This window comes from Choloepus didactylus, chromosome X (assembly GCF_015220235.1).
Source record: "Choloepus didactylus isolate mChoDid1 chromosome X, mChoDid1.pri, whole genome shotgun sequence".
Lineage (NCBI taxonomy): Eukaryota > Metazoa > Chordata > Mammalia > Pilosa > Megalonychidae > Choloepus > Choloepus didactylus.
Genome location: NC_051334.1, coordinates 167,644,720 through 167,664,702, shown reverse-complemented (window position 1 = coordinate 167,664,702; position 19,983 = coordinate 167,644,720). Strand labels below are relative to the sequence as shown.

The following is a 19,983-nucleotide window of genomic DNA, read 5'->3' as shown; positions in this document are numbered from 1 at the left end:
AAGATGACAGAATGGAAAATGAAAGCATAAAAGAAAGAATGGGGAAAAAAATTGAAAAAATCGAAATGGACCTCAGGGATATGATAGATAATATGAAACATCCAAATATAAGACTCATTGGTGTCCCAGAAGGGGAAGAAAAAGGTAAAGGTCTAGGAAGAGTATTCAAAGAAATTGTTGGGGAAAACTTCCCAAATCTTCTAAACAACATAAATACACAAATCATAAATGCTCAGCGAACTCCAAATAGAATAAATCCAAATAAACCCACTCCGAGACATATACTGATCACACTGTCAAACATAGAAGAGAAGGAGCAAGTTCTGAAAGCAGCAAGAGAAAAGCAATTCACCACATACAAAGGAAACAGCATAAGACTAAGTAGTGACTACTCAGCAGCCACCATGGAGGCAAGAAGGCAGTGGCACGATATATTTAAAATTCTGAGTGAGAAAAATTTCCAGCCAAGAATACTTTATCCAGCAAAGCTCTCCTTCAAATTTGAGGGAGAGCTTAAATTTTTCACAGACAAACAAATGCTGAGAGAATTTGCTAACAAGAGACCTGCCCTACTGGAGATACTCAAAGGAGCCCTACAGACAGAGAAACAAAGACAGGACAGAGAGACTTGGAGAAAGGTTCAGTACTAAAGAGATTCGGTATGGGTACAATAAAGGATATTAATAGAGAGAGGGAAAAATATGGCAAACATAAACCAAAGGATAAGATGGCCGATTCAAGAAATGCCTTCACGGTTTTAACGTTGAATGTAAATGGATTAAACTCCCCAATTAAAAGATATAGATTCGCAGAATGGATCAAAAAAAATGAACCATCAATATGTTGCATACAAGAGACTCATCTTAGACACAGGGACACAAAGAAACTGAAAGTGAAAGGATGGAAAAAAATATTTCATGCAAGCTACAGCCAAAAGAAAGCAGGTGTAGCAATATTAATCTCAGATAAAATAGACTTCAAATGCAGGGATGTTTTGAGAGACAAAGAAGGCCACTACATACTAATAAAAGGGGCAATTCAGCAAGCAGAAATAACAATCGTAAATGTCTATGCACCCAATCAAGGTGCCACAAAATACATGAGAGAAACACTGGCAAAACTAAAGGAAGCAATTGATGTTTCCACAATAATTGTGGGAGACTTCAACACATCACTCTCTCCTATAGATAGATCAACCAGACAGAAGACCAATAAGGAAATTGAAAACCTAAACAATCTGATAAATGAATTAGATTTAACAGACATATACAGGACATTACATCCCAAATCACCAGGATACACATACTTTTCTAGTGCTCATGGAACTTTCTCCAGAATAGATCATATGCTGGGACATAAAACAAGCCTCAATAAATTTAAAAAGATTGAAATTATTCAAAGCACATTCTCTGACCACAATGGAATACAATTAGAAGTCAATAACCATCAGAGACTTAGAAAATTCACAAATACCTGGAGGTTAAACAACACACTCCTAAACAATCAGTGGGTTAAAGAAGAAATAGCAAGAGAAATTGCTAAATATATAGAGACGAATGAAAATGAGAACACAACATACCAAAACCTATGGGATGCAGCAAAAGCAGTGCTAAGGGGGAAATTTATAGCACTAAACACATATATTAAAAAGGAAGAAACAGCCAAAATCAAAGAACTAATGGATCAACTGAAGAAGCTAGAAAATGAACAGCAAACCAATCCTAAACCAAGTAGAAGAAAAGAAATAACAAGGATTAAAGCAGAAATAAATGACATAGAGAACAAAAAAACAATAGAGAGGATAAATATCACCAAAAGTTGGTTCTTTGAGAAGATCAACAAGATTGACACGCCCCTAGCTAGACTGACAAAATCAAAAAGAGAGAAGACCCATATAAACCAAATAATGAATGAAAAAGGTGACATAACTGCAGATCCTGAAGAAATTAAAAAAAAAAAAAAAAAAAAAAAGGTAGGGCAGTCCTTATGAAGCTCATTACTGCAAAGGAGAGGCTAAACTTGCAAATAATTGAGCCTAAGAGTCTCCCCCTGAGTACCTCTTTGTTGCTCAGATGTGGCCCTCTCTCTCTCTAACTGAGCCACCTCGACAGGTGAACTCGCTGCCCTCCTCCCTACGTGGGACCCGACTCCCAGGGTTGTAAATCTCCCTGGCAATGTAGAATATGACTCCCGGGGATGAATCTGGACCTGGCATCGTGGGACTGAGAGTATCTTCTTGACCAAAAGGGGGATGCAAAATGAAATGAAATAGTTTCAGTGGCTGAGAGATTTCAAATGGAGTCGAGAGGTCACTCTAGTGGACATCCTTATGCACTATATAGCTAACACCTCTTAGGTTTCAATGTATTGGAATAGCTAGAAGTAAATACCTGAAACTACCAAACTCCAACCCAGCAGTCTGGACTCCTGAAGACGATTATATAATAATGTAGATTACAAGGGGTGACAGTGTGATTGTGAAGACCTTATGGATCACACCCCCTTTATCTAGTGTATGGGTGGATGAGTAGAAAAAGGGGATAAAAACTAAAGGACAAATGGGATGGGATGGGGGAGATGGTTTGGGTGTTCTTTTTTCACTTTTATTTTTTATTCTTGTTCTGGTTCTTTCTGATGTAAGGAAAATGTTCAGAGATAGACTGTGGTGATGAACGCATAACTATGTGATCATACCGTGGACAGTTGACTATACCATGGATGATTGTATGGTGTGTGAATGTATTTCAATAAAACTGAATTTAAAAAAAAAAAAAAGGTAGGGCAGTAATAATTATTTGTTTCCTAACTTTTTGCTGGGTTTATAATTGAGAATTTGGCAGGATAAAAATGAAGAATCAACTCTTGTAAGTCACAGACACCCCCCCCCCAGAGAGCAGTCCCTGATTTATGTCTTCTTTTGTGTAACATTTCTAATTCTCTTACGCTTACATGCTCAGTCCCAGTATGTATTATAACTGAGGGTTCAGTGAGAGGATAATATTGCTGCTCACTGAAGATACACAGGCATGTGCTATCCAATATGGTTCCACTAGCCACAAGTGGCTACTGAGCATTTGTAATGGGGCTAGTTTGAACTGAGAAAAATATCTAAGTTTAAAATTTCTGATTATAGTTGGAAAACATAATATTTTGGATATACTGGATTAAAAAATATTTAAGTTAATTTCAACTTTTTCTTTTTTAACTTTCAGTGTGGCTAACCAGGGAACTTTGAATTACATAGTGGCTCACATTACATTTCTATCTCCCGCAGGGACGTAGGCAGAAAACCACGTGACGTTAAGAACCACAAAACACAAGACTCTCCTGGTCTCCCCTGCCTCATCTTTCCCCCTTTGTTCTAGAATCTTCTCTTGCCCTCCTCTTCTATGTAGTGCAAGCGATGACCCCAGGGATGAGCAGCTGTGACCAGTTAATCTACAGCTACCAAGTCTCACTCACAGGGTCATCCCTTCATTGATGCTCGCAACAAATCCTGCGATTGACCTCCGTCCAACTGTGATGTCGTGGTAACAGTCAATACCCACTATCATCGCCAGCTTCAGCTTAAATAGAAATATCGTGATTTTAGACAAACAGAATACTAGCAACATTGAAAAAGCAAATCTATTTTTCTTATTAATAGCAAGTAAATAGTTTTCTCCCAGTTAAATCAAACTTACAGGCATGTGGACCCTCCACAGCTCTCCCTCCATCTTGCAGTTCATCTGAAGGGCGATCTTGGTGGCGATGGCCATGACCGTCTGCTGTTTGCCCCAAGTGCGGGCTACCACACACTGACTCGGAGTAGGGCAGTCTGTGCACAAGTATTTTTTTATAGCATCATATTTGTCCTTCCGATTACTGGACAAAAGACACACAACCTAAAAACAACCAAAAGACCCCATTACCAAGAATTAATAAGACCCAGTGATTAAGTTCAAGGGAGAGGACTGGAAACCAAACCTACCTTTGGATAGAAAGGCCAAACACAATCTATTTTACTATTCCTTTCTGCCATAAAACTGATTAGTGTGGCAATTAATTTTTAGATACTGCTTTTCAAATTCAACTGAATAATAGAGGCTAACAAAGGAACGAAATCAAGTTAAGTAAACAATTATCTGAAAATTGAATACTATTTAATCCTGAGACCTTAGAGATAGAGAATAGGGCAACAGGTTAGTGAAAATGACAAGGTAACAAATGAAAGCCAAGCATAAGGATTTTTTTCAATTTTCTAAAATGCTCACAGTTTGCATTTAACTCACAATCCACAAAGGATCATGTCTTTTAAACTTGTAACATCTGGCCTGAGGATCTGATCAAACTGTCAACTTTCCTAGGAAGTCCATGGACAATTCCTGCAACAAAATAGGTAGCCCGATCTAAATGTACCCCCTGCCCAAATTCTGAGCATCCAGGTTTAAGCTTTCAGAGCTGAATGCAGCTCCTTGGCGCACGACTGTATTTTCCACCCTCCATTCCCAGATTATCTTTTTCTATGTTCCCCAACAAAAGCATCTTCCCACTTGGGGCATCTCCATTACCCCAGACAACAATGTGACAGCCATCTGCCTGTGGCACTTAATGTGGGATGAAGGGTTAAAGAAATGAACCGATTAGAGGAAGCCAGTTCATTTCTTGGGTTTAATGTAATGCAGATACATTACTTATAAAATTTATCTCTGCCACCACATTATCATATGGCCTCTTGGGAGCTAAAGGGAGCAGGGGAAATTCCTTAAAATACTTAAATTCCTTGCAACTGGTAGCTATCTTCAGAGTATGTCTGTGTGAATTTCAATATTTATATAAATACAGAACAGAGAAATACATCTTCAATCCGTTTTTAAGGTAGCCATAGAGAGACTCCTAATAACCACAATCAGTTAAATATCTGAATTATTATTCACATGCAAATCAAGTCATTTTTCCCATTCAATTTTACTTCCTCTTGCACCATAATCACAGGTAATTTTCCCGTTTAGTTTTAATTTCATTCTACTGTCTTGCAATTCCATGTCCCCCTAGCAGATCTGTGTCAGTATTACACTACAGGTATGAAGAGCAGCAGGAATTTACTGGACCACTATGTGTCAGCCACTACAGTTTCAGGTTACAAAAATTACGAGTAATCAACTCATTAGACTTCTGGAAGCTCAATTCTGCTAAGAACAAGAACATCTGAAATACTTGTTTTAGAGATTTGATCCAGTCGGGATCCCAACAAAATAAATGCAATATTCAACCTGGATTATTTAAGGACAATTTAATAAAGGGACTATCTGCAAAGTATAAACAATGCAGGACCCCTCCTTCTCCCCCAGACCCAGTAATTGCAGGAAGCGCTGAAGGGGCAAGGGAAGAGTGGTTACGCAAGCCAGCGAAGGGGAACTGTGGAAAGACATTCTTCCGGAGCTAAGGCTTTCAATTCTGCCAACCAGCTGTGGTCCCACCTTCTTGAAGGAAATTTCCCCAAACTTACTCTCCTCCCATTTTCTTCCAGTATGAGATAGAAAGTCTAGAGGTCATAATTCAAAGTTCTCAGGCAGAGACTGAATACAAAGAGATTCTGTGCTAAATGTGGTAGATGTTGCCAACTCCTAACGTCACTTCCACTGAGTCCATGACCCCTTGTGCCATATTATGGAAGGTGTGTGGTGTTAACCAAGGCACTGTTTCTCATGTACATGAAGAAGCAAATTAAAGAACGCTGAGAAAATACAAGACCAAATCAATCCTGACAGAACTTTGGGGTGCAGGAGGCAATAGAGAAATTTCTAACAAGTTGTATCTCTAAGTCAAAACCTCTGTCAAACAAAAACACTGTTAAGATTTAGAAAAGTGGGGGAGGAGCGAGATGATGGGGGTGCAAAAGAAAGCAAAGAGTGGCAGGAACTAAGCCTTCCAGTGGCAAATAGGCCCAGGTTATATTCACACTAACATTTAGTGGACAATGTTAACATGGCAGAAATAATGAAGTCAGGAAGTATCTGACAGCCTAAAAAGGCTCTGGTTTGACATGACTGGATTACTTTCCCTTCAATGATAACTCAAAAGATTCACTGGACTCGAGAAATGAAGTTAGGTTTGGGACCGACTGAATCGGAGGAGCTGGTGCCATCATCGGTAGTAGCAGGAGCTAACATTTACTGAGTTCTCATAAGTGTGCCAGGCTTTACAAGCTCTTTAGAATTTCTGATGAGTGCTATGGCAAGAAACTGTTATTGCTATTATGACCACCCAGTTTCTTCAAATAAGGAAATAAAGCCAGAAACACTTGCCCAAGATCACACAAATGGCTGAGCCAGAACATGAACCCAGAGACCTAACTTCACAGCTTACATTTTTTTTTTTAATTCAGTTTTATTGAAATATATTCACAAACCATACAGTCATCCATGGTATACAATCAGCTGTTCACAGTATGATCATATAGTTATGCGTTCATCACCACAATCTATTTCTGAACATTTTCCTTACATCAGAAAGAATCAGAATAAGAATAAAAAATAAAAGTGAAAAGAGAATACCCAAACCATCCCCCCATCCCACCCTATTTGTCATTTAGTTTTTACTCCCATTTTTCTACTGATTTTTTTTCAATTTTTTAACTTTGTTTATCAAAAAATTAAAAACAAACAGGCAAACATCAACCAAAAAAACCCCACAACATTTCAAACAAAGCAATGGATTAAGGAAAACAAATAACCTAAAATAACTACTTTGCTTCCAATATGTTCCTACCATACCCCAAGAAAATTAATAAACCATGTCCAAACAGAGGAGTAAGAAAAACAAATAATCTAAAATAACTACATTGCTTCCAACATGTTCCTACCATACCCCAAGAAAATTAACAACCCCTAAGAAAACAAAGGAATAAGAGAAAAAAAACCTAAAATAACTCTATTGCTTCCAACATGATCTTACTATATCCAAGAAAGTTTACAAACCATAATCATTCCTGAGCATTCCCATAACATTGAGATTACCCTCCATAGTTTATCTGTTCTTATTAGATTATCATTCCCCCTCCCCTAATTGGTATCTCTAGGTCCCCTACATTCTACAGTATAAAACATTGTACATTTTTCACAGAATTCACATTAGTGGTAACATACAATATCTCTCTTTTTGTGCCTGGCTTATTTTGCTCAGCATTATGTCTTTTTTTTTTTTTTTTTTTTTTTAATCTTCATTTTATTGAGATATATTCATATACCACGCAGTCATACAAAACAAATCGTACTTTCGATTGTTCACAGTACCATTACATAGTTGTACATTCATCACCCAAATCAATCCCTGACACCTTCATTAGCACACACACAAGAATAACAAGATTAATAATTAGAGCGAAAAAGAGCAATTGAAGTAAAAAAGAACACTGGGTACCTTTGTCTGTTTGTTTCCTTCCCCTATTTTTCTACTCATCCATCCATAAACTAGACAAAGTGGAGTGTGGTCCTTATGGCTTTCCCAATCCCCTTGTCACCCCTCATAAGCTACATTTTTATACAACTGTCTTCGAGATTCATGGGTTCTGGGTTGTAGTTTGATAGTTTCAGGTATCCACCACCAGCTACCCCAATTCTTTAGAACCTAAAAAGGGTTGTCTAAAGTGTGCGTAAGAGTGCCCACCAGAGTGACCTCTCGGCTCCTTTTGGATTCTCTCTGCCACTGAAGCTTATTTCATTTCCTTTCACATCCCCCTTTTGGTCAAGAAGATGTTTTCCGTCCCACGATGCCAGGTCTACATTCCTCCCCGGGAGTCATATTCCACGTTGCCAGGGAGATTCACTCCCCTGGGTGTCTGATCCCACGTAGGGGGGAGGGCAGTGATTTCACCTTTCAAGTTGGCTTAGCTAGAGAGACAGGGCCACATCTGAGCAACAAAGAGGCATTCGGGAGGAGGCTCTTAGGCACAACCATAGGGAGGCCTAGCCTCTCCTTTGCAGCAACCATCTTCCAAAGGGTAAAACCTGTGGTAGAGGGCTCAACCCATCAAACCACCAGTCCCCTATGTCTGTGGTCATGTTAGCAACCATGGAGGTGGGGTAGGCGAATACCCCTGCATTCTCCACAGGCTCCTCAAGGGGGCACTGCATCTTTTTTTTTTTCCTTTTTTTTTTTTTTTTTAACTTTCCCTTCTTTTTTAAATCAACTGTATGAAAAAAAAGTTAAAAAGAAAACAAACATACAATAAAAGAACATTTCAAAGAGACCATAACAAGGGAGTAAGAAAAAGACAACTAACCTAAGATAACTGCTTAACTTCCAACATGTTCCTACTTTACCCCAAGAAAGTTACCTAATATAGCAACATTTCTGTGAACTTGCTCCTACTATATCCATCACAAATTAACAGACCATAGTCATTCCTGGGCATCCCCAGAACGTTAAATAGCTTATCTGTTCTTCTTGGATTATTGTTCCCCCTTCCTTAATTGCTCTCTATTGCTAGTTCCCCTACATTCTACATTAGAAACCATTTGTTTTACATTTTTCAAAGTTCACATTAGTGGTAGCATATATTTCTCTTTTTGTGCCTGGCTTATTTCGCTCAGCATTATGTCTTCAAGGTTCATCCATGTTGTCATATGTTTCACCAGATCGTTCCTTCTTACTGCCGCATAGTATTCCATCGTGTGTATATACCACATTTTATTTATCCACTCATCTGTTGAAGGACATTTGGGCTGTTTCCATCTTTTGGCAATTGTGAATAATGCTGCTATGAACATTGGCGTGCAGATATCTGTTCGTGTCACTGCTTTCCGATCTTCCGGGTATATACCGAGAAGTGCAATCGCTGGATCGAATGGTAACTCTATATCTAGTTTTCTAAGGAACTGCCAGACTGACTTCCAGAGTGGCTGACCCATTATACAGTCCCACCAACAGTGAATAAGAGTTCCAATTTCTCCACATCCCCTCCAGCATTTGTAGTTGCCTGTTTGTTTAATGGCAGCCATTCTAACCGGTGTTAGATGGTATCTCATTGTGGTCTTAATTTGCATCTCTCTAATAGCTAGTGAAGCTGAACATTTTTTCATGTGTTTCTTGGCCATTTGTATTTCCTCTTCAGAGAACTGTCTTTTCATATCTTTTGCCCATTTTATAATTGGGCCGTCTGTACTATTGTCATTGAGTTGTAGGATTTCTTTATATATGCAAGATATCAGTCTTTTGTCAGATACATGGTTTCCAAAAATTTTTTCCCATTGAGTTGGCTGCCTCTTTACCTTTTTGAGAAATTCCTTTGAGGTGCAGAAACTTCTAAGCTTGAGGAGTTCCCATTTATCTATTTTCTCTTTTGTTGCTTGTGATTTGGGTGTAAAGTCTAGGAAGTGGCCGCCTAATACAAGGTCTTGAAGATGTTTTCCTACATTATCTTCTAGTAGTTTTATGGTACTTTCTTTTATATTGAGATCTTTGGTCCATTTTGAGTTAATTTTTGTGTAGGGGGTGAGGTAGGGGTCCTCTTTCATTCTTTTGGATATGGATATCCAACTCTCCCAGCCCCATTTGTTGAAAAGACCATTATGACTCAGTTCAGTGACTTTGGGGGCCTTATCAAAGATCAGTCGGCCATAGATCTGAGGGTCTGTCTCCGAATTCTCAATTCGATTCCATTGATCTATATGTCTGTCTTTGTGCCAGTACCATGCTGTTTTGGCAACTGTGGCTTTATAATAAGCTTCAAAGTCAGGGAGTGTAAGTCCTCCCACTTCGTTTTTCTTTTTTAGAGTGTCTTTAGCAATTCGAGGCATCTTCCCTTTCCAAATAAATTTGATAACTAGCTTTTCCAAGTCTGCAAAGTAGGTTGTTGGAATTTTGATTGGGATTGCATTGAATCTGTAGATGAGTTTGGGTAGAATTGACGTCTTAATGACATTTAGTCTTCCTATCCATGAACATGGAATATTTTTCCATCTTTTAAGGTCCCCTTCTATTTCTTTTAGTAGAGTTATGTAGTTTTCTTTGTATAGGTCTTTTACATCTTTGGTTAAGTTTATTCCTAGGTACTTGATTTTTTTAGTTGCTATTGAAAATGGTATCTTTTTCTTGAGTGTCTCTTCAGTTTGTTCATTTCTAGCATATAGAAACATTACTGACTTATGTGCATTAATCTTGTATCCCGCTACTTTGCTAAATTTGTTTATTAGCTCTAGTAGCTGTATCGTCGATTTCTCAGGGTTTTCTAGATATAAGATCATATCATCTGCAAACAATGACAGTTTTACTTCTTCTTTTCCAATTTGGATGCCTTTTATTTCTTTGTCTTGCCGGATTGCCCTGGCTAGCACTTCCAGCACAATGTTGAATAACAGTGGTGACAGCGGGCATCCTTGTCTTGTTCCTGATCTTAGAGGGAAGGCTTTCAGTCTCTCACCATTGAGTACTATGCTGGCTGTGGGTTTTTCATATATGCTCTTTATCATGTTGAGGAAGTTTCCTTCAATTCCTACCTTTTGAAGTGTTTTTATCAAAAAGGGATGTTGGATTTTGTCAAATGCTTTTTCTGCATCTATTGAGATGATCAATTGATTTTTCCCTTTTGACTTGTTAATGTGTTGTAATACATTGATTGATTTTCTTATGTTGAACCATCCTTGCATGCCTGGAATAAACCCCACTTGGTCATGGTGTATGATTTTTTTAATGTGTCTTTGGATTCGATTTGCAAGTATTTTGTTGAGGATTTTTGCATCTATATTCATTAGGGAGATTGGCCGGTAGTTTTCCTTTTTTGTAGCATCTTTGCCTGGTTTTGGTATTAGATTGATGTTAGCTTCATAAAATGAGTTAGGTAGTGTTCCATTTTCTTCAATGTTTTGAAAGAGTTTCAGTAACATTGGTGCCAGTTCTTTCTGGAAAGTTTGGTAGAATTCCCCTGTGAAGCCATCTGGCCCTGGGCATTTATTTGTGGGAAGCTTTTTGATGACTGATTGGATCTCTTTGCTTGTGATGGGTTGGTTGAGGTCTTCTATTTCTTCTCTGGTCAGTCTAGGTTGTTCATATGTTTCCAGGAAATTGTCCATTTCCTCTACATTATCCATTTTGTTGCCATACAGCTGTTCATAGTATCCTCTTATAATTTTTTTAATTTCTTCAGGATCTGCAGTTATTTCACCTTTTTCATTCATTACTTTGTTTATATGGGTCTTCTCTTTTTGATTTTGTCAGTCTAGCTAGGGGCTTGTCAATCTTCTTGATCTTCTCAAAGAACCAACTTTTGGTGATATTTATCCTCTCTATTGTTTTTTTGTTCTCTATGTCATTTATTTCTGCTTTAATCCTTGTTATTTCTTTTCTTCTACTTGGTTTAGGATTGGTTTGCTGTTCATTTTCTAGCTTCTTCAGTTGATCCATTAGTTCTTTGATTTTGGCTCTTTCTTCCTTTTTAATATATGCGTTTAGTGCTATAAATTTCCCCCTTAGCACTGCTTTTTCTGCATCCCATAGGTTTTGGTATGTTGTGTTCTCATTTTCATTCGTCTCTATATATTTATCAATTTCTCTTGCTATTTCTTCTTTAACCCACTGATTGTTTAGGAGTGTGTTGTTTAACCTCCAGGTATTTGTGAATTTTCTAAGTCTCTGATGGTTATTGACTTCTAATTGTATTCCATTGTGGTCAGAGAATGTGCTTTGAATAATTTCAATCTTTTTAAATTTATTGAGGCTTGTTTTATGTCCCAGCATATGATCTATTCTGGAGAAAGTTCCATGAGCACTAGAAAAGTATGTGTATCCTGGTGATTTGGGATGTAATGTCCTGTAGATGTCTGTTAAATCTAATTCATTTATCAGATTGTTTAGGTTTTCAATTTCCTTATTGGTCTTCTGTCTGGTTGATCTATCTATAGGAGAGAGTGATGTGTTGAAGTCTCCCACAATTATTGTGGAAACATCAATTGCTTCCTTTAGTTTTGCCAGTGTTTCTCTCATGTATTTTGTGGCACCTTGGTTGGGTGCATAGACATTTATGATTGTTATTTCTTCTTGCTGAATTGCCCCTTTTATTAGTATGTAGTGGCCTTCTTTGTCTCTCAAAACATCCCTGCATTTGAAGTCTATTTTATCTGAGATTAATATTGCTACACCTGCTTTCTTTTGGCTGTAGCTTGCATGAAATATTTTTTTCCATCCTTTCACTTTCAGTTTCTTTGTGTCCCTGTGTCTAAGATGAGTCTCTTGTATGCAACATATTGATGGTTCATTTTTTTTGATCCATTCTGCGAATCTATATCTTTTAATTGGGGAGTTTAATCCATTTACATTCAACGTTATAACCGTGAAGGCATTTCTTGAATCAGCCATCTTATCCTTTGGTTTATGTTTGTCATATTTTTCCCCTCTGTCTATTAATATCCTTTATTGTACCCATACCGAATCTCTTTAGTACTGAACCTTTCTCCAAGTCTCTCTGTCCTTTCTTTGTTTCTCTGTCTGTAGGGCTCCCTTGAGTATCTCCAGTAGGGCAGGTCTCTTGTTAGCAAATTCTCTCAGCATTTGTTTGTCTGTGAAAAATTTAAGCTCTCCCTCAAATTTGAAGGAGAGCTTTGCTGGATAAAGTATTCTTGGCTGGAAATTTTTCTCACTCAGAATTTTAAATATGTCGTGCCACTGCCTTCTCGCCTCCATGGTGGCTGCTGAGTAGTCACTACTTAGTCTTATGCTGTTTCCTTTGTATGTGGTGAATTGCTTTTCTCTTGCTGCTTTCAGAACTTGCTCCTTCTCTTCTGTGTTTGATAGTGTGATCAGTATATGTCTCAGAGTGGGTTTATTTGGATTTATTCTATTTGGAGTTCGCTGAGCATTTATGATTTGTGTATTTATGTTGTTTAGAAGATTTGGGAAGTTTTCCCCAACAATTTCTTTGAATACTCTTCCTAGACCTTTACCCTTTTCTTCCCCTTCTGGGACACCAATGAGTCTTATATTTGGACGTTTCATATTATCTATCATATCCCTGAGGTCCATTTCGATTTTTTCAAGTTTTTTCCCCATTCTTTCTTTTATGCTTTCATTTTCCATTCTGTCATCTTCGAGGTCACTGATTCGTTGTTCAACTTCCTCTAGTCTTGTACTATGAGTGTCCAGAATCTTTTTAATTTGGTCAACAGTTTCTTTAATTTCCATAAGATCATCCATTTTTTTATTTAGTCTTGCAATGTCTTCTTTATGCTCTTCTAGGGTCTTCTTGATTTCCTTTGCATCCCGTACTATGGTCTCATTGTTCATCTTTAGTTCTTTGATTAGCTGCTCTAGGTGCTGTGTCTCTTCTGGTCTTTTGATTTGGGTGCTTGGGCTTGGGTTATCCATATCGTCTGGTTTTTTCATATGCTTTATAATTTTCTGTTGTTTTTGGCCTCGTGGCATTTGCTGAACTTGATAGGGTTCTTTTAGGATTTGTAGACCAATTGAAGTCCTTATCTCTAATTTATCAGATCTACAGCTTCGTGGAGTACACTTTCTCTAACTAACCAGCAGGTGGCGTCCACGAGCCACCTGTTCTCCACAAGCCAGTTCTCCCCTGCTTAGCCTTTTTGGTGAGTGGGGGAGTGAGTCTTGTGGGGTCCAATTGGTGTACCAAGCTTGCGTGTGTAGTTGGTGTTGCCTGCCCTGTATATGGGGCGTGTTTCTGGGCAGTCAGGGAGGGGGGGGGGGTGGCTGTAACAATCAAATCTCCCTGGTGATCCTAGAGTTTTAAAGCTGCTGCAATAGTCTAATCCTTCAGTTCAGTCCCGGCACAGTTTGTCTCTGCCACTGACCCACAAGTCCTTGGTATTGGCGTATGGCTCCTGAGACTTGCAAGTGGGCCCCTCTTCCAGGCCGTGCACCCCGGGTCTTCTGTTGAGGGATGACTGTGCTATGTCACAGGTGAGTGCCGTTCCCCCAAGGCAGTTCTGGGCTGCTGGGCTGTGTAGGGAGGCTCCCAGTCTGCTGAAATGATGGCTGAATGGGGCTTTGTTAATTCACACTGCTCTACCTTCCCAACTCTGGGACAATCAGCTGAGGTTGCAGGGAAGGCTAATGTCCACGCCCAGTTTTGTGGAGTGTGCCTGTTATTTGAAGCACTTCCGTCACACTGGGTTGTCTGGGGCAGTTCTGGGCTATGGGGCTGGCGATGGGCAGGAGTGTTTCCTGTCCACCAGGATGATGGCTGTGAGCGGACACCCCCCTTTTCTTGGGAAGTTGTGGTGTTTAGTGAATTTTCTCAGCCACTGGATTATTGCGTTTTGTCTCAGAGCTCTCCTAGTTCTGCTCTTGACTTGACCTGCCCAAATAGCAAGTCTTTGAAGCTTTCTGTATTGGGCTTCTTAGAGTAATTGTTTTAGAAAAAGAAAAAAGGATTAAAAAAAAAAAAAAAAAAAAAAACGGGCCCTCCTCAGAGATCTAATGGGTTATTGAAATGCTAAGAGACAAAGCAACCAGGGCCATTAAGGAAAGGTCCACAGGGCAGAGAGATCAGCTTTTCTTCGGGATTTGCATATGCGCCTCAGGGCCCTTCCCCTTTCTATGTTCACCAGAACTCCAAAAATCCTCCGCTTTTATTTTGGAGTTTTTCGTGTTGTTTTTTTTCTATGCCTGTCTCCTCTCTGCTGGGCTGGCTGCTCTCAGATTCTCTGGTGTCTGGTCTCAGTCTATCTATGGTTGGAGTCTGGATCAGTAGAATGAGTTTCCGATAAGGGCTGCCACTGCAGTTCTCCCTTCTCCTTCCCGGAACTGACAGCCCCTCCTCCCCCGGGACTGAGCCTGGCAGGGAGGGGCGCGGGTCCCCTGGCCGCAAAAACTTACAGATTTCGCTGATCTCAGCATTTCCACGTTTTCATGAGTGTTGTATGAAGTATGCCCAAAGTCAGATTGCTCTGTGGTGTCCAGTCCACGCAGTTCCTGGCTTTCTACCTACTTTCCTGGAGGAGTAACTAAAACATACAGCTCACCAGTCTGCCATCTTGCCCCGCCTCCTCCCACAGCTTACATTTTAATGACCGTGTTACAGATCAAAACAAATAAAAAAAATGACCAAACAAAACAACTGACCCCAAATACCTAAAATTCAGATTACAGACAAAAATCATCTATCACACCTGGCTGCCCCCACCTAGCTTCCCCTTCTCCAATTCCCAACCCTCTATGCTGCCACGAGCATTCCCCAGGGCAACAGGACCCCAAAGACATGCGCACGGCCTCTCAGGATGGGTCTCACACACCATCGCAAACATTCAAAAACAGAAGGAAGAAACTGCCTAAGAAAGTGGCCCCACCTCCAGGTAACCTGGGCACATTCTGAAGTTGACAAACTTCTAGGTCTGGAACGGGGCTAGTTTACCCACAGAGACTTCCGCTCTTCCATCAATCTTACACCACATTGTCTAGGAAAATTTCTATTTAGTCACACATACAGATTCTATGTGCGCTGAGCATCTAAAAGTTGATTTTTACTTTTGTGCCCATTTTTTTCCAGATTTTTCTGTACTAAACCTTGATAGTTGGGAAAAACAAATGATGTGATTAACTTGGAATAATTAAAGCCTTTGAGCCAGAATAAACATGTTAAGATGGCTTTGTCTCCACCCTTCCTCTCCATGTGCACAACTAAAGCTAAAGTCTGTTTAGCTACCTTACTGAAGTAAAATATGTATCTTTTGTGGTTATTTGGGAACCTAATTAGAACATCTGGAAAATGAACTCAAAGTTCTAGGATTTACAAATGAGCTTTAAAAACAACTCATTCACTGAAAACCGCTTGTGCAACAGCTACTTACTATCTGGGTATCAGATGTAACCTTCTGCTGTAACACTCTTAAGTAGGCTTCAGTTCTATCATCCACTTCAATCCTAAAATGAAAGTAAATGATCCAACATTCAGAAAAGTTAATGAGAAACAGAACATGCATAAAAATATTTCCTACAGATTATAGCACACAAAACTTTTCTGTATAAAATACAAAACACTAAGAATAGACATTAAGGAAAAAGGTTGCCCCCTTACATATATATGACAATCATTTAGTTTCAAGCATAAGTTCGAGCAAACAGCCCTACTTCATCTTTTCTCCCACCCTCTCTGACTTACTAAAATATACTTATGTTTGGCTGCATTATAGGAAGCCATATCAAATCTTTAAACTAAGATTATCTAGTTACTGTTTAATATTTTTATTTTCTCATTCCCCCAACACTCCAAATGACTAAACTTTCAGAGTAGAAATGACTTGATAAACTTACATTATTGCTTTTTTCATTTGTATGCCCATGGCTGGTGTAACTTTAAAAAGATTTTGTATCAACGAATTGGCTGCTTCATAATTTCTTCGAGTATAGATCAATAGCCAGTTATCTAGTGGCTTGACACTAATTAATGGTGCACCTCGTTTCTTTTGACCAATCTGCAAATTGTGGATTGTAATCAAATTAGAAGAAAGTTCAGAGATACTGTAAATTCCATTGTAAGTTCTTAGTGATAAAGCCAAAAAGTCTTCAATAACTCTACCACGGCGTACTTTGAACCTTAAGAGTACTACTCTAAATCAGAACTATAGTGACAAATAAGATGCTCTCAGAGGAGAAAGATGGACAAACAGAAAAATGTATGTATCCATAGGATTTCATCAGCTATATTTCAAATACATTGTTATCAAGAGCTAGTGCTGTAAGGCTGACTTGTGCCAGGCATTCTCTTAAGCATTTTTCCCCATCTTCTCTAGAATCTCACAAGGTTAGCTTTTATTTTCCTCATGATAAAGATAGAAAAAATACGGTTTTGAAAGTTAAACAAACTTGACTGAGGTGTCAGATACTGAAAACAAGCCACAAAAACATTTGACAGCAAGGCAGAAAACTAACACAAATTCAAAGCACATCAACCTGGTGCTATTTATCAGAGAAAAAACTCCGGGGCTTTTTACACGCCCTACTCACTCACCTCCCCAACAACCCTGACAGGTACACCTTATTATCTCTACAGGGTATAATAAAAACAACTGCAATTAAAATATTAAGTTACATGTCCAGAATGTTATTCACAGAACGTTTATAAGGCAGGAAGGACATCATTTTCTACAAAAATAGTTAATGTTTTTGGCACTTGAAGTTAGTTTTTTTTTAGCATTCTTGCTTTTCCTTTTCTTGAAGATAAACTATAAAAGACATCACAGTATTTAATACACATCCCTACAGATAAATGGTTCAGGCAAAAATAAAGACAAATAAACTGGGAATTTTCCATGTAAGGAATGCCTTCATGCCAAAAGGATGACAGCCCATTCAGACAGAAGTCTTCTGTCCCTCACTGTAAGTAACTCGGGTCATTGAAAATAATTAAGCCACTGTTTAGCTAAGTCTTCCAGATTATCGGGGGGCCAGGATACAGGCTACACATTCTCCAGTGATTCTGCCTAGCTCTTCCTGGAGTTTACCCATTTTGGAAATGCCAGGGGGACTTCCATTTACTGTGGGTAGAGGTGGTAGGGAGAAGAGGACAGTGAGAAAACAACTATACCGGCAGGTAACTAGGTTATTCCAACTTGCTTTATTGTGAATCTGACCCAAATCTGGCTTAAGATTAAAAACTGCCTTACTGTTTTTCCACCTTGGTGAATCTTTTCTGCTTGCAAAATTCTTCCTGAGAAGGACAGTAAGTTGGAATCAAAGCTCAAACCCCAGTCTCGGAGCTCCCTCTGAACGTTATCATCTCTGTGAATTTAACATATTTACATACCATTAAACTTAAGAAAATAAAGCAAGAACTAATAGGCATATGCAAACAGATATCCACTGCACCTTATAATAAATTTTGATGTTTCTCTCAGGATTTAGATCCTACTGGAATTGCTGGGAAGCACTCAAGAGCAATCTACTACTCTTTTATCACATCTAAGCTTCCCTTTATGACATCCTCCAATTTACTAGAAACAAACTCTTTGAAATAACAAAGATAGAAAATAGATTTGTCCCCAAACACCCCTTTTCTGTTCCATCCATCATCTTTTTCTCATAGAAGTAGAAAGGCCAGAGATACAAAGCTGATCATTATTCCCTGACACATGGTAGCCTCACCAAGAAACCTGAAGACCAAACCCACCCAAATTTTACTGCAAATATAAAAGGACTGAGTCTTGACATTCAGTTACAGTCCTGCTTGTTTCATTTTTCATCTCTTGATTTCGAAACAGGGGTCTGAGTGACTCTGAGTCTTCATCACGGCATCATCCCTCCAAAACTGCACATATCGCAGTGAGAACTTACTTCCGAGAGCAGCCTCACTACGAGTATAAACAGAGGAGAGAAGGGTTTCCCCGACACACAAGTTTTAATTAGGAAAAGTTTCACTGACTCCTGACACTGTCAAGAAGCCCCAAGCCCCTTAAAACACCAAACCAAGCCCTAAAGCCATGCCCCGGGGGATGCCGACGACTTACTTGTGAATGTATTCGATGAGTCTTCCTACCTCCCGCTGCCTCTGCTCCGGAGTTAGTCTAGTGTGGACAGCTAAGTCTTTCATCACATTAAAATCATTACACATCTTATCAGTTAGTCCTTGAAGTAAAACACACAAAGATATATGGTTAAAGAAACAAGTGAGCTTAAACACCTGCTAGGTGCTCCGAGCCAACAAACCTCCAGGGTACCTGTCAGGTAGAAGAGCTCAGGGATCAGCATCGCGGGCCCTTGGAGGGTACCACCGGGACCTCGCCTCCTCTTAGGCTGACTGATCAGAACCGGCTGCTTCAAGTCTGTGATTTCTTGGTTATATTGCTATTCAAGAAAAGAAAGGTATTATCGTTCATAGCAAATGCCTTTAGTAAGATCAACAGCAATAAATATATACATATATACATACATACATACGTAAATAAAGAGTAGTTTTGTGGGGATGTTTTGTCTTTTTACAAAAAATAAGAACGGATGCCAAGATCAAGGCAGGTATCAGCTTCCAAGTAAAGTCTTTAAAATGCATTTTCATCCCCCTCAACAAGTTCTGGTTCATATGCTCTACTGTTTTTCCCCTAAAACCTCAGCCAGTCAACGGTGGTAAGGCTCTCGCTGAGTCTTGACATTCAGTTACAGTCCTGCTTGTTTCACTTTTCATCTCTTGATTTCAAAACAGGAGTCTGGGCGACTCTGAGTCTTCATCATGGCATCATCCCTCCAAAACTGCACATACTGCAGTGAGAACTTACTTCCGAGAGCAGCCTCACTACGAGTATAAACAGAGGAGAGGAAGGGTTTCCCCAACACACAACAGTTTTAATTAGGAAAAGGTTCACTGACTTCTGACACTGTCAAGAAGCCAGCTCTCAATTAGGGCGTAGTAACACCTACCCTGAGACCTGCTGCACGCCGTCACGCCTGATGTGAGTTTCACAGCTTGTCCAGAGACAACGGGCTGACATTCACAACCCAATGCAGGGATGGGGTGAGGCCTCCAGCTCATCCGCCATTCTAGACCCACGTCCACCCTCTCATGAACCACTGCAGTCCAGCTTCTGGCCCTGGGTTTTCAAGAGCTTCTCTCCCTTCCCTCCTGGATCACCACCCATCTCCACTGAACATAAAAAATAAAAGACCATTTCTTTGGTCTCATTCACTCATCAACAGACTGACAGGCATCTGCCGGGTCCTGCCCACCTGTCCTCGTGAATTAAGACACCATGATCATAGCCTATCCTTGACTTTTTCCAACACTGAACTCTTTTACCAGCCACCCAGAAAAAAATACTTATTTCAAACAAAATTTCAAGTAGAATGCACCTATCTGATCTCTGCTTCATGTGTCTACGTGACTTAGTTTATAACAATGTGAACCCTAATAAGGAAAATAGCATCAGCAGTCACCCTCCTTACACACTCTGGTTAACCTGGGCTCACACACAAGGAAGGCGCATGGATTCATCTCAGAAGTGGCCCTCCTCACCCTTTTCCACCACAAGACCTTGATGGTGGAGCTCCTGACTCGAGAAC

General features: G+C 39.5%; 1 protein-coding gene across 1 annotated transcript in view; it reads right to left on the bottom strand.

Moving 5' to 3' along the window:
* The window catches only part of LOC119522962 (piwi-like protein 1), a 42,403-nt gene that overhangs the window by 10,169 nt on the left and 12,251 nt on the right, over window positions 1-19,983 (bottom strand). Inside the window, 8 exon segments of the mRNA XM_037821701.1 lie at window positions 3,463-3,566; window positions 3,684-3,884; window positions 15,786-15,858; window positions 16,249-16,395; window positions 16,397-16,455; window positions 17,601-17,715; window positions 18,441-18,558; window positions 18,651-18,777. Coding sequence (XP_037677629.1) covers window positions 3,463-3,566; window positions 3,684-3,884; window positions 15,786-15,858; window positions 16,249-16,395; window positions 16,397-16,455; window positions 17,601-17,715; window positions 18,441-18,558; window positions 18,651-18,777 — 944 coding nt within the window.